This window comes from Lepidochelys kempii, chromosome 18 (assembly GCF_965140285.1).
Source record: "Lepidochelys kempii isolate rLepKem1 chromosome 18, rLepKem1.hap1, whole genome shotgun sequence".
Lineage (NCBI taxonomy): Eukaryota > Metazoa > Chordata > Testudines > Cheloniidae > Lepidochelys > Lepidochelys kempii.
The window spans coordinates 23462818-23476748 of record NC_136397.1 but is presented as its reverse complement, the minus strand read 5'-3'; the positions used below and the strand labels follow the sequence as shown (position 1 = coordinate 23476748).

The 13931-nt window shown below is 59.2% G+C and overlaps 1 protein-coding gene across 3 annotated transcripts in view; it reads left to right on the top strand.

Moving 5' to 3' along the window:
• Window positions 1-13931, top strand: part of PLEKHG5 (pleckstrin homology and RhoGEF domain containing G5) — a 126242-nt gene that overhangs the window by 63397 nt on the left and 48914 nt on the right. Inside the window, exon 1 of one of the 3 annotated variants that reach the window (XM_073316945.2) lies at window positions 9542-9819. The exons of the other annotated variants lie outside the window; for them this stretch is intronic. Within the exon in view, the coding sequence (XP_073173046.1) occupies window positions 9739-9819 (81 nt within the window). The 5' untranslated portion in view covers window positions 9542-9738. Of the gene's footprint in view, window positions 1-9541; window positions 9820-13931 lie in introns of those variants that run through there. 3 annotated transcript variants of the gene reach the window in all.

Here is a 13931-nt window from a genome sequence, read left to right as displayed (position 1 = left end):
GGCCATGGGAGTATCTAAGCTAGGCTAACACAGCCAGATGGGTGCTGTATTGGCAGAGCCCAGAGAGGGGACACAGGCATGACCAGAACTGCAGGGGATGCTTGGACTTCTCTGCTAGGAAACAAACTGCCCTCTGCGATTGTGTCTGGTGGTCAGAGAGCAATGCAGGACGCGCCCCTTTGCACAGGCCTCGCTCTACTGCACAGTCAGCAACATTGTCCTTTCCCAGAAAGGTGGGTTCCAAAACAACCCCCCAAAAGCAGGACCTAACTGAGGCCATCTGTGTGACGAAGTGGGACTGTTCTTAATGTTTCCTCTGAATAGTGTGGGGGTGCCTCAGTTTCCCCTAGGCAGTTCTGAAGTATCTAGGTGGTGGGGTAAGGGTGTATGATCCTTGCAGAGCCCTGGAAGGCAGGTGTGTGCAGGGGTCTAGACACAGAGAATGGCCGACACCCTGTTTCCTGGCAACTGATGGCCTGGGCTCTTTCACCCTGCAAGGTGAGAGCTGAAGGGTTGGAGAACAAAGGAATCCGGTGACCTCCTGGCCTGGGAAAGGGACAAAGCCCAGAGGAGGAGGGGTTGGAGGGGGTTTCAGTTTGGGGCTGGCTGGAGACATGGAGTGAAGGCAGATGTGGTTGTCTGGCTCACTGCCCCCCAAAATGGACCCAGCTGAGGGGTCCGATTCTCTGCACCTACAAGCTCTGTGTTAGACCATGTTCCTGTCATCTAATAAACCTCTATTTTACTGGCTGGCTGAGAGTCACGTCTGACTGCAAAGTTGGGGGGCAGGACCCTCTGGCTTCCTCAGGAGCCCCGCCTGGGCAGATTGGCTGTGGGAAGCGCACGGAGGGGCAGAGGAGGCTGAATGCTCCGAGGTCAGACCCAGGAAGGTGGAAGCTGTGTGAGCTGTGTGTCCTGAAGACAGGCTGCTCACAGAAAGGAGGCTTCCCCAGAGTCCTGCCTGGCTTCATGGGGAGCAGTTCCAGAGCATCGCCCAGGGACTCCGAGACAACTGGTGGCAGAGGTGGGATCTACTGCACCCCGTGGATGGCACTTCCTGCAGTAAGTGACTGGGGAGCAGTAAAACAAAGGGGGATTGACGGGGACCAGGTGTGCTGAAGATTCAGAGAGTGACAGTTTCAGGGGGCGGTTAACTCCTGGGAGTGTGTGACCAGCGAGAAGGACTGTGCAGTAATGGGGTCCCCCTGGGGACTGCAATGAGCAGTCTCAGGGGCAGAGGAGCCTGCGGCTTGGCCCTGGGAGAGAGAAGGACTTTTGCAGTAACAAGGTTCCCCTAGGGATTGCAGGGGATTGCAGGAGTCTGCAGCTAGACCCTGGCAAAGGGGAGGTGACCTCGAGAAGGGCTGGCACACTAGGGGTTCTCCCTAGAAACCGTGGGGAGCTGAGAGCACACAGGCCTGTGAGTCCACAACAACTTGGGAAGAGCGGAGTGACGGCCTGTCACCGTCTTCTTAAGAAGGACATTGTAACCCTGTGCAAAAAGAGAGGGTTACGCATTGGAAAGTTCACCAAGGCACAGTTAATCGTGCAGCTGGAGGAGGATGACCGCTCTAAGGAACTGATTCCTGACCCAAATGGGGCTATAGCAGGATCTGGGAGCAGCTGGAGTGGTAGCCAGGCATTGCCAAGACTCCTGTCCCCGACCAGACGAGGGTCTTCACGATCGGGTTCCCCATCGGGGGATCGGAGACGGACGGGATTGGAGCTGAGTCCGAGAGAGCAAGAGGACTGTGAGAGACAGCGAGAGCCCGAGAAAGAGCTGCAGAAGCAGCAGCAGCATGAACTGGCGGTGGGGAGCGGAGAGGCACAAGGGACCCCCCAGGGGTGAGTGGGGATAGACCTGGGGGGGCCAGTTCCGCAGGGAACCTCGATACTAAATTGCTGCCCCTGGTTAAGGAGGTGGGGATGTGGATGCCCACCTCACTGCCTTTGAGCAGGCTGGAGATTTGAACCAGAGGGACCCTGCGGAAAAGCCCCGGTGTCTAGCTCCCTTGCTGGGTCCCAAGGCCACAGACTCCGTCAGCCCGATGGGTGGGGAGGTGGACAGGCTCCCACTCCTGACCCCAACCTATATGTCTGTGTGGAGTTTCCTGGGGCCAGGCCCCTCAGACCTCCAGTGGGAGCGGAAGGTGATGGTCAATGGGGAAACATTCCTGGGGTGGCGAGATCCTGGGACAGAGAGAACTGTTGTCAGGCCCTGGGTGGTGCAGCCTCAGATGCTGAGGGGCGCTGTGAGCTGTGTGAGGTTCCCAGGGACGAAGCCCCTCGCCCTTCCTATTACCCAGATCCCTGTGCAGACCCAGGAGGGGTGGGGCTGGCTGGTCGAGTGGGGACATGGGTTGGATTTTGCAGCTTTTCAGTGTCTCTCGTCATGTCTCCTTACGATTCAGACGTGAGACCTGGAGAGTGAATTGTTCACGTTGTGGCCTGAGTGACGGGCTGCCAGGGCGCTGGAGGAGGGTGCGGGCAGGGTATGCTATTTGAGATGGAAGGGTGAGGTGATGGCAGCCCTGAGCAGTCAGAGTGCTGTCGCTGGGGGATATGGGAAGGTCTGGTTGGGCCACCCTGTGGATCGGCACGACTGCCAGCTGCAGCTCCCTCTGCTCTGTGTAGAAGTGTTGGGGATGCTGTGCCTCACCCCCAGGAGTGCCCTAGGCTTCCTGGGCATGCCATGACCCCAGAAGAAGTGCCAGGAGGGGAGCGATGGGATTCCTTTGGGAGCGGAGTGTGTTTCCAGGCCCTGGGGATTCCACGCTATGTGGGTCGTTCTTCCCAGCTCCTCCGTCCATGGAGAGCTCGACTGTGTCTTGTCTGGCAGCAGGAGCAGCGGGGAAGGGCTGGCCCGTCACTCTGCTGTCACCACCGCAGAGTGAGTTCTGTACCTCTAGGCTAGGAGGCCAGGCTCATAATAGACAAAGACCTACCAAATCCTGCTGCGGTTCACTGGAGGCACTGGTTGACCTGCTGCGGGTCTCACTGCACCTGCATGGGTCCATGGCAACCCTGGGCTGGGAGCACGCAGCGAGCATACGGTTCGGATGGGATTAGGGATCTGAGATCTGGGCTGATCCACTCTGTCCCCTGGCAGGCAGCGCTCAAAGGATAATGCAGGAGGTGTGGGCCGCTGGCACAGCAGTCAGCTGAGTTAGGCTGTTGTACTCTGCTGCATTCAGCAATTGAGACCATGAGCCTGAGTGAGCGGCTGCCGATGTTCTCGCCTGCCCTAGCCTGGGAGGAGGCTGCTCCTGGCAGTTGGATTTACAGCTGATTAGTTGCCACAGATGCGTAAAAGGCTCCCCCGCAACACTCTGTATCCGCCCCTTTCCAGACTCTCTCTGCATCTTCAGCTGGGCACCAACGTGATGCAGCGTGTGGGGGCTGAGCGAGCAGCCCACCTGAAGGTTACAACAGGGCTCTGTTTATACCCGCATGGAAGTGCTGGACGCTTCTGGAGATGGGACTTACGGGGAGCAACAATGCAAGCTGCTCTGTGTGACATGCTGCCCTTCTGTGCAGAGCAAAATGCAGGAGGCTCCTTACCAGCCTGTGCCAGGGAACTCGGCTACAGAAGCACCTTTAGTTACTAACCTGGCAGGGCTCTGCTCTCGTCGGCCTTGAGGCTAGAGCCTGGGCCAGCCTAGGCTGAGGTTCTTTGGTTTGGAGAACAGGTGCTGGTGCCAGAAACCTGAGGAGACCAGCCTCTAGTGCCACCTCAGGCCTCTGGGCCTGCTCCTTTCTCAGGAGAGGCTACTCCAGTAGCCTCCCACGAGTCTCCTCCAGGAGCTAACATCAGGATAAGTGAAATAACCCTGCCCCTTTATTACTCATCCTACAGTTACTTGATCAAGTAGCACTAGGAGAACATGATTTGCAGCACCAAATCTCTGGCTAAGAATTAATCTGCCCGAAGAATGCTGACCCAAGTAATTGTTTACTTAACACTAGAATTTGCTTGCAGACCTGTCGTCGTTTTTCACCAGCTGTGCTGAACAAGGTTGTTACGAGACTTGGTAATTAAGAGTTTGCAGAAGTATCCACTGTTTGATTTGGGCACCCAGATAACATATATCGCTTGTGTTTGTGGAGTGTGAAGGGCAAGTTTCCAGAATGCTTTCACTCCAGAGGGGCATGTGATGGTCATTATTTATATTGCTGGTGTGGAGATGTAAATAAGTCGGGGAGGACCACACTGGGGGGCTTTTACAGATGGCGCTGGGCCTAGTCTGCAGAGTGTGTAGGCAAATTCTCTGTGTCACTTGTCAGGGATAAAGAGCCGAGAGCTGTAGCGAGGCGGGTCCTGAAGGAATTATCTGTGATGGGAACTTGGCAGCCCCGGAGAGTCAAGGGGTGGGAAGGATGGTCCAAGGTCCCCATCTGATGTACAGGATTTGTACTGAGAACCTCTGGAGAGTCCTGCCCTCTTTGCCAGGAGGAAACATGTGTTCTGCACAGGTGGCATGCACAGACAGGATAGGGCTCAGGGGTCACTGTGCAACCTAGTGAAACCATTTGGACGTTTCTCCTAATGGGAGGCTGGGGGTCTCATGGTTAAGGCTCAGATTTTGTCATGGTTGTTTTTAGTAAAAGTCACAGACAGGTCACAGGCAATAAACAAAAATTCATGGAAGCCGTGACCTGTCTGTGACTTTTGCTGCTGCAGCTCCCTAGTTTCCGCCACCACTGTGATGCCCAGGAGCTCTGGGGTTCCCTCTCTGCCCACGGCGGCTGGGAGCTGTACGGTGACTATATTTCCCAAAGAGAAAACGGGACACCCCCAGCCACTCACCCGAGGCGTAGGCTGTCGTCCATCCCTGGAGCCCTGAGGAGGGCCCCCTCAGGAGTCTGTCACCCATCGCTGGAACCTTGCAGGGGGCCCCTTGTTGCCTGTCACTGGAACCCTGCCAGGGCCCCGCTGGCTGTGAGCTGGAGTCCCTGGAGTCCCGCAGCCCCTGTGACTTCCATGACCTCGGGGACCTAACCTAGCCATACTTATGGTTAGGACAGGAGCTGGGAGCCCAGACGCCAGGTCACTGACTCACTGGGGCATGTGCAGCCTTGGCTACCAATGTGTAAAATGGGGTGTGGAGCCCTGCTTTGTAACCCACAGGTGACAGGCCCTAGGAAGGGGCCATTTCAGGGCGGACAGGACTGTCCCAGGCCCCTGTAACTGCCACGGTCTGAGCCAAGCCTGGTGGCCACGCTGGGGTCGAGCTCCTCTCCTGCAGAGAGCAGTAAAGGAGACGGGGGGGCCCACGGTTTCTTTGCTGGAGGCTGTAGTGGACACAGGGTACTGCCCCTCCCGTGGGAGCCCCGTGTTGCTCTGGGTACCCTGGGGTGGAGGCAGGAGATGCGGCTCCAGACGAGAAGAAGGACAGAACTCTGACTACACTGGCTGCTGTGTGCGCCGCGTCGCCTGCCTGGACCCCTTAGGAGCAAGCCTGGCCGTGGTGGCTGGGCAGTGGGGCACTGTGCCCCGGGTGAGCCAGCAATAGGGACGGGTGAACTCGTTCTCAGAGTGGTTACGCAAGGAGCTGACCACTTGGCTGGCGCGGAACGGACCGCCAGCCCCACTCTTCCAGGGTGGTTGTATGCTTGGGACCGAGAGAGGCAGAAAGGGCTCAGTGGAGGTTACAGAACTCAGCTTGACGTGTCCTGGGCTCCAGCTCAAATTGGAGTGATGGAGATTAAAGGCGCCCTAATTCCCCTGCACTGTCGCTGTGCGCTTGGCTTGAGCGGCCTTGGGGAGGGTTACATGGAAAGTTTCCCATCTGTCCTGGCTAAGCAGTTAGAAACTCGATCCCCAGCCTAGGACGGCAGCTCCTCCCAGGGGCTGTATCCTCACGGCAGCCTGGCAGAGCTGTGTTGTGCATGATGCATAGAGCTGCTTTGCCATGGCAGGACCAGCACCCATCAGTCCGTCGCATTTTTCCGAGCACAGCCTGCTCATTCTGCAGGGAGGGAATGGCTTCTGTCCATGCAGCTAGTGCCAGATGCACGCTGCTCCTGGCACGTAACTCCCTGCTAGCTGCTGAAATTGAGAACCAATAAATGTAAAACTGATCAATGAACATACCTTTTCGGCAGGACCTAACTGCCCACCGGAACTTATTGCAAGATTCGAAAAAGGACTAGCCGGGAATGTGGTTCACAAGAACCTCGTGCAGCAGAGGGATGATTCTGTGCTGGTTGGCAGGACAGGTCCTACGGGCCCCTTGTGACTTTTCGGCAGGATTAGGAGTCCCCGCTGACTCGGCCTGCTCCTAGATGATGCAGTATGAGGCCTGTTGCAGCTCAGTGAATGAATTTCCAGCAGCATCCCAGCAGATGGCAGCGCTCGCTAGCAGCTGGCATGCAGGGCATTGACGTGTGCTGCCCCATCTGCGAGGAGCCCTGGTGACATGGCCCCTGGAGTTTCCTTGTCTGGGGTTGGGCTGGCTGCAGGGAGGCGCACGGAGCTCAGGGAAGCGTTTTGCTGGCACTGGAATTTTTCTGCGTTAGTCTGAAACTTCATGGCTTGTGCCCTCTAATTTGTGCTTCTGGGGGGCGGAGGTTGGGCTTGTCTCACTCTGATCTCATCTCAGTGCCACCAGTGCCGAGTTCCTGCCTCTCCCATGGCAGACACCCCATTGTGCTGCTGCCCAGGGGGGTTTGATTTCCCTACGGCATGGGGCCAGTTCCTGGCTGCCGGTGGGCGGCTGCAATGGGGCATTCTCACGCTGCAGCCCTGCCGGTTGTAGGGATCAATCCTGCATTGCTCCGGGGACATGACTAGAATCCTCCTTTCTCTTTCGCTTCCATGTTTCTCCTGTAACTTGGACAGCACCAGAAACTCCTGCAGGGGTTAGGCAGGGCTTGGCCAACGTGTCCAGGAGACTGGAGATGTTCCCCGTTGCTTGGGTCGCAGCCGTGCCCCTAGTCCGTGTCCACACCCCATTGTGTGAGGCACTGACAACACTTGGGAAATGCACTTCCTGCTGCAGGCAGCTTCCTGTCTGAGGAGAAACTGGGGCGGGAGTTAGTTTGCTATGGATTTAACTAGACGTGACTTCCAGTCAGTCTCCCAACCAAAACTTCCCCAGGGACACACTGCAGCCCCTTCTGCCAGCAGTGTCCTGGGGAAACGGGGCCGACAGGGGACTGGCAGAGGGTAGTGGGTTAGTTCCCTGGCGTGGAGGGGAAGCGACACGGTTGAGAAAGCAGGAGCGGAGCTGGGCAGGGGGAGAAGCTGGGGTGAAGGTGGAGTCACTAACCAGCAGGTTCTTTGCCTGCTAGTCCCAGTCAAGCAGCGCGGTAGCAGGGCTCCTGGCTGCAGGATGGGGATGGGTCTGGCTGCAGTAAAAGCCCTGTGGCCGTGGTGGGGAGCTCAGTGAGGCAGCGGTACGGGGATGACAGAACCTCTCTTGCGTTGAGACTCTCCCCCCGGGAAGCATCGCTGGGTGGAGCAGCCTGGAATGAGCACCGCGCCGAACGGGGAAGGCTGTGCTCTGGGCACAGGGGAAGCTGTTTTCTCTGCAATCGGATCCCAAAGCGGCCAGGGAACCTGTGTGGCTGCAAGGCCCAGAGTGCTTGCCCCCCCAGTGATAGATTAGCCAGTGGGGCCCGTGCCTGGGGGCCGTGGAAAAATGGGCACCCCCCACCTCAACCTGCTCCCCGGCAGGAGTGCGGGGGGAGCAGAGGGAACTGCAGGTGGAAGGGGTGGGGAGGGGCCCCCATTTACTCCTGCCCAGGGCCCCACAAAACCGTAATCTGCCTCTGCTGCCCCCATGCTGCAGGGGAAGCTCAGCAGATCGTCTCTGTTTGTTCGTCTCGGGGCAGGGGGCAGATACAATGGGCGTCAGGGACAAGGAGCTGCATGTCCTGCTGGGAGAAGGGCCGTTCCAGGAGCAGGCACCTCGGGAATTCCCACGGGAATGGCTTCTGGTGGACTTTCAGCTCAGAAGCTCTAGCAGGCATCCTGACTTCAGGCTGTTTATCCTCCCAGAGCACAGGGTGCTTGGGGTGAACCCCGTGGGCTGCCTGCCCACAGCACGAGGCTGACTCCTGCACCCCAAGAGGCACTTGGCCAGGTAGTTAGCACGGGCTGGTGTCTCTCGTCTCAGTGTGCCTGGTTTTTCACAGCCTTCCAGGGGGGCGTGAGGGTGGGGATCTCCCAGCCCAGCTGCATGGAGCCCCTCGCTCACAGGTTTCTTCCCCCCAGATGGCGACTGCAGTGTGATGGGGCATGAGCCTGGATGCTGCATCTGGTGCCCTTGTAAAATCCCAGGGCCTCCCAGGACTCACTGACCAAGCCAGCCTCAGCTGCTTCCTACTCCTTGTAGTGATGGGCACGGCAGCATCTCCAGGGACAGTGCAGGGGCTTTCTGCCTTGGGGGCGCAGCTCTCCTGCCCATCCCAGGTGATGTGGGGCGGGGGAACCTGTCTGGATGGCAGGGGACCTGGGAGGCCCCTCTGGGACAGGGGCCATGGTATGGAGAGGGGGGAGAGCCCCAGCCTAGTGGCTGAGCACAGGGCTGGGAGCAGGGGGCTTTGGTTGCCTCGTCATGACAAGGTGGCTGTGCCGAAGGGCCAGGGAGCATTAGGTGGCGGGTATCTGTGAAGAGCTCAGGCAGTGAAAAGTGCAGCAGCTGGACTGCATCCCCGTTGGGCCACTCGGGGCTGCCGTTCGGGCTGGGAGGGGGTTTTCGCAAGCACGGGCTCAGCTGCTCCTTGCTGGCCTAGGGAACGTGAAGCCAGGTAATTGACATGTCATAATGCCAGGCAGCGTGCAAGGGGGTGGCGGGGGGAGGCAGGTCTTGAGATTGCAGCACGAGTTGCTTGATAGTCAGTGGCGGTTTACTTAAAGCTTCAGCTCCAGGAGGCATGTGACTAACCCCAGCATTTGTTTTTAAAGATATTTCCAAGCCAACCTTGTGTGGGTTTGGGGCAACAGGTGACTTTTGACCCCGGGGTGGCTGGAAGCTCTGCGGGTGGCTGTGAGCCCGGGGCAAAGCTCTGGGGCTGGGTTTGAGTTGGGGCTCGTCCCCAGTGACCGACTGAAGCTAGGATAGGAGTCCAGCACTGTGCACCATGCCTGGCGTGCTGTGGCCTTTGGATGCTGCTACCACACAAACAGCAATGGGCCGGGGGAAGCCTGGGTGTCCCTCCTGCTGCCCTCTGCCCCGACTCCAGCCACAGCACTTGCTGTGGCTGCTGTTCCCTGCAGGGGACGTCTGGCCCAGGGACTTGGGATTTGAGTCCGGCACTCCCCTGCCTGCAGCCGGAGGTGGGGGCGGGAGTGGCTCTGGGCAATGCACACTGGGCTCTCTGTGCGTTTCTGTGTCTCCCGGGCCCAGGGCTGCTCCGCTTGGCAGACTTGACTTCGCTCTGTGACACGGGCCTGTGTCTCTTTCCTGCCCTGTCATTGTGCCGCGGGCAGATGCCGGCGGATGAATGGTACATTCCAGCTGTCTGCCTCTTCCTGGGAGGGGGTGGTAGAGTCCGACCGCCCTAATTATCCGGCTGCCAGCTTTAGCATGGCTTTGTGTCCGCTGATTTCCCCTGCACATACGCCCGGGTGCGTCTGAGGGAGGGGATGCAGGGACGCCAGCCGCTGCAGGGCAGCACTGGCCCCCGGCACTCCGGACTCAGCCCCGCTCCGGACTCAGCTGCCTGGGGGCGGCGCAGGGTCGGCAGCGAGCCGAGCGCTGCCTGCCAGACGCCGTAAAGCACAGGGCTGTGATGAGGCAGAGCGCGAGTGATGCAAGGGCCTGCTCGGAGGGCAGGAGCCAGGGGCTCCCCCCTCGGGATCCCACTGGACTGGTGAGTCTCTGAATGGCCAGTGTTAGTCACTCATCTCGGGGCTGGAGCACGGGGCTTTCTGTGGGGCTCCCAAGCGGCTGGCGTGTGGGAAGGGCAGAGAGTGGGTCCTTGGAGCTGGGGGCATCCCTGCCACAGCCGATCCCTGGGCAGCGCACAGAACGGGTCAGCGCCAGGGTCAAGGCGCACCATGCAGGAGGGAGCTCCTTTGACACGTGCAGCAGCCAGGGCTTAGGCACTGGGTCCTTGTCCTCCCCTGGCAGGTGGGTAAGCTGGGCCTTGGCTAACACCACAAAGCTGGGGCAAAGGAAATGTGACCAACTAGATTCAATGCCTGGGGCCCCCAAGAGCCATGGGGCTGAATGCTGAGCACGGAGCACCCCGCTGAGCATGGAGCCCCGGCTCAGTAAATATTAACACTGGAGGCTGTGGCTGGGAGGGACTTCAAATGTGGGTGAAACATACGTTCAGTCCAGCGGATTCAGGGCAACCGCCAGATGAGCTGCCATCAGCTGAGCTGTGGATTCTCCTGCCTTAGCCCCGTAACTGGAAATCCAGCCTCTGCAGAGAATAAAACCAATCTGCTGCTTCCTGCCAGCGGTCGGTGACAGCAAACTCCGAGCAAGTGGGAAAGCAGGATGCTGCGTTTCCGTAGGGCTCTCCCCGGTCCCCAGACTGCCCCTTCCCTTCTCCACCTTCCTTTCAGCAGATCCTCCTGACTAATTAGCAACAACGGGGTCTGGTTCCAAGTGCACAATTGATTTAAATGACAAGCTGCAGCTAGCTCCAGCTGGACTCAGAACCTTTGGCAACAGCCGACTCCTTATTTTTCTAGCCTGTTGAGGACAAAGCTTCCCTGGGCTGCGCTTGGGTTTATCAGGCAGGTCGTCTCCAGCACTCTCGGTGTGTTGTGGCATAAGGCACCTTGGGCAGGTTGGCTGGATGTTCAGGGGCGTATTCCAGGCTGCTCTTAGAGATGAGATGCAAGAGGTGACAGTTGGGCTGGTGAGCACACAGCTGGGCTGGCTGTAGCTCCGTGGAGCTCTGGTCTCCCCGAGGAGCTTGCGGTCGGAGACAAGTCATACAGCTCAGACACACAGCTGCATCCACTGCAACCCCCACCCCCCGTGGGTATCTGCATCTGCTTACACAGGCCTGGGTTGCATCCCTCTCTACTGGGTCCACTACCTTAGCACCAGGGATGTGTTTATAAATCTCATCACTGGAAAAGTCTGATGCAGAGACTGGTGAACTGTGAAAGAGGCAGTCGCTGCAAGGCGCTCCTGCTCTTTGGACCAGACCCTGGCCCCAAGGCCAGCGCCGATGGTTTTCCCTTACAGGGTTTGTTTCAAGGTGCAAACACAACAACTGGCTCTTGCCACTCAGCAGTGGCATGTTCAGGGGTCCTCAGGAAGCTCTGGAATTAGCAAGGTGGGTTGTGTGCTGGCATCAGGAGGGAAGTGCCGTACACCTTGTGTGCGTGGAGAGCGTTGACGCAGAGCCGGGCTGCAGGAGAGAGGCTCGCGATTGGGCGGGGAGGGCAGGGTGTGTGCGGGTCAGTTTGGATGACCAGCTGCGTTTGGTTTCTTGGGATCATTCTGACCTGCTTGCTGGGATATTCTGTGTGTGCGGGGGGGGGGGCGGGGGTGGAATTCGGGGCCTGGGCAGTTGATTTCTAAGTTGCTCTGACCCTCTGGCGCCGGTTCCGTGTGGGCAGCAGACGCGGCAGCACTAGGGTAAAGCGAGGTAATGTTTGTGGAGCTACAGGGAGCGTGCTTCCCACGAGCAGGGCACTGAGCCCGCAGCCTCTGCCCAGAGCCCAGCTCGGCACAGCCAGCCCCTGCTGCAATGCTGCCAGTCGTGTGTTCCCCCAGCTTCATGCAAGATTTCAGGCTTCGCCGCTGCCTCGGGGGAGTTCGCACAGTATGGCCACAATGCACATTGAAGCATTCCTGGATGCTGATGGGTCGCTCTTGCCAACAGCTCCTCCTACAGCTGGGGGAAGGGAGGAATGGGGGTTGCTGCATGCTGCGGCCAGAGGCTCCAGGTCCCCATGCTGTGCCCAGACTAGCCTCCTCGCCCTTCTGCTGCCCGCTGCTTTCTGCGCAGGCTACACACGAGGCAGGGTGCCTGATGCGCTGAGCCCCACCGTGCAGACCTTGCCCGTGGAGATTTTCCATGCAGTGCAGCTCTGCAGCAAAGCATCCCTCAGAGACAGACAGGATCCAGTTGGGAGTGTGCTCTCCCGCCCACTGCCTCCCTGGGCATGCCCAGAATGCAGGCTACTGGTAAACAGCCGGAGGTGGCCCCCTGCCCTAAGGGGCCTGACCTGTGCACTGCACCCCTGTCATGGAGTGTGGGGGAGTCCAGGCCCTGCACCCCTCTTCCTCTGAATCACTGTGACTCTCAGCCAGCCAGTAAAACAGAAGGGTTATTGGACAATAGGAACACAGTCCAAAACAGAGCTTGTGGGTACAACCAGGACCGCTCAGTCAAGTCCTTCTGGGGGGCAGGGAGCTTAGACCCCAGCCCTGGGGTTCCCTGCGTTCCACCACCCAGCCCAAAACTGAAACCAAAACCTCTCCAGCAGGCTCCCTCCTGCAGCCTTTGTCCAGTTTCCCAGGCAGAGGTGTCCCCCGGCTCGGGTTACAGGCTCTCAGGTCTCCCATCCCCAATGAAACTCCCCTGCCACATTCCCAGGTCAACAATCCCCCCTCCCCGCTGCGTCACACCCTTCCAAAGGGGCTCATGCTGAATGCCCATCGTCAGTCCCTGGGGTGACGTAACTGTCCATGCAGCCCAACCCTGGCGTGTTTAATCCCTGAGAGAACAGGCAGGAATCACCGCAAATTACCGTTGCTGGGACATTCCTAACCCCCAGCATCTGTGGTCACTGGGACGAGCCCTACGCTGGGACTGGATGGGGGCGATCCCGCCCCCGCACTTCCTGCACACAGCCAAAGCTCCAGAGCAGCTTCCTTCCAGCTGTGACCTGCGGTGTGGGGAGGGGACCGGGCCAGGCTCGAGGGACTGTGCGCCGAGAGGATCCACAGCTCTCCTTCACTGGTGCAGAAGCTGGAGATGGTGTCTTGTCCGCATGTCAGAGGGGAAGGATGGAGGGGACCCACGGCTAGAGCAGAGCAGTGCTGAGGGACACCCCGGGACATGCATGGCTCTCTCTCCATGTAGCACGGATCTGCACATGTCTTTCCACCACCGGATATGGTATCAGCCGCTCACACGCAGTGGGATTATTTCCCATCCCTGGCTCTTTGATTTGGCCTTGGCAGGCATGTGCTCCCTCTGCCAGTTTACCCTCGGGCCATCGCTTGGGCCCCTTAGCTCCTCCTGTGTGCTGGGTCATTCATGCACAAAGTGTGACAGTTGCTGACGTGGGCACTTGGAGGGCAGGCTGGCACTGCGATCTCTAATTCCCAGCTGGCCCAAGAGAATGTGGCTGCCCCCCCACCCCCGGCAGATGCCGTAGTCCCAGCAGGGTGCCGGAGGGCCCGGTTTGTTCTGTTGATGGTGAACACAGTGGCTAGCTGCCACCTGCACAGCAGAGCAGCCTGTTGGGGGCTCTAGAGCCTGACCCATTTGGCAGCTGTCCACAGGGCTGGATACTGTCAGCCTAGGCTGGAGCAGCCGTTTCCTTGTCCAGCTGGACCCCGTGTCCTTGAGGCCACAGTGGCGGGTGTCTCTCTCTGCGCACCCTGTGTGGAGTGGCCGTGCAGGGGATTCCTGCCGACCGCCCTGTGCAGTGGCCACTTCCGGAGTGCAGCAAAGGGGCGCTGGCGGAGGGACACAGGGCTGCCTTCAGCCAGCCAGGCCAAGTGCATCCAGCCCTCAGGGGCGGAGCCCCGCAGGGGCACATGCTGGTTTGAGGCTGGGGAGCGTGGGCTCTGCAAGGCCCAGCCTGGGCTCCAGCCACGTCCCTCCCCAGGGCGCACGCCCCACAGCTGGGAGCTCAGAGCGCAGCCAGTGAATAGAACTCAGATTGGTTCCGTCAGCTGAGTCCAGACTGAGGGGGACGGGAGAGAAGTTTGAGGGTTTGCTAGTCCCTGCCCCTGCAAAGCCCACTGGGTCCCTAGAGGAGGGGGGTGCACTGGGGGCAG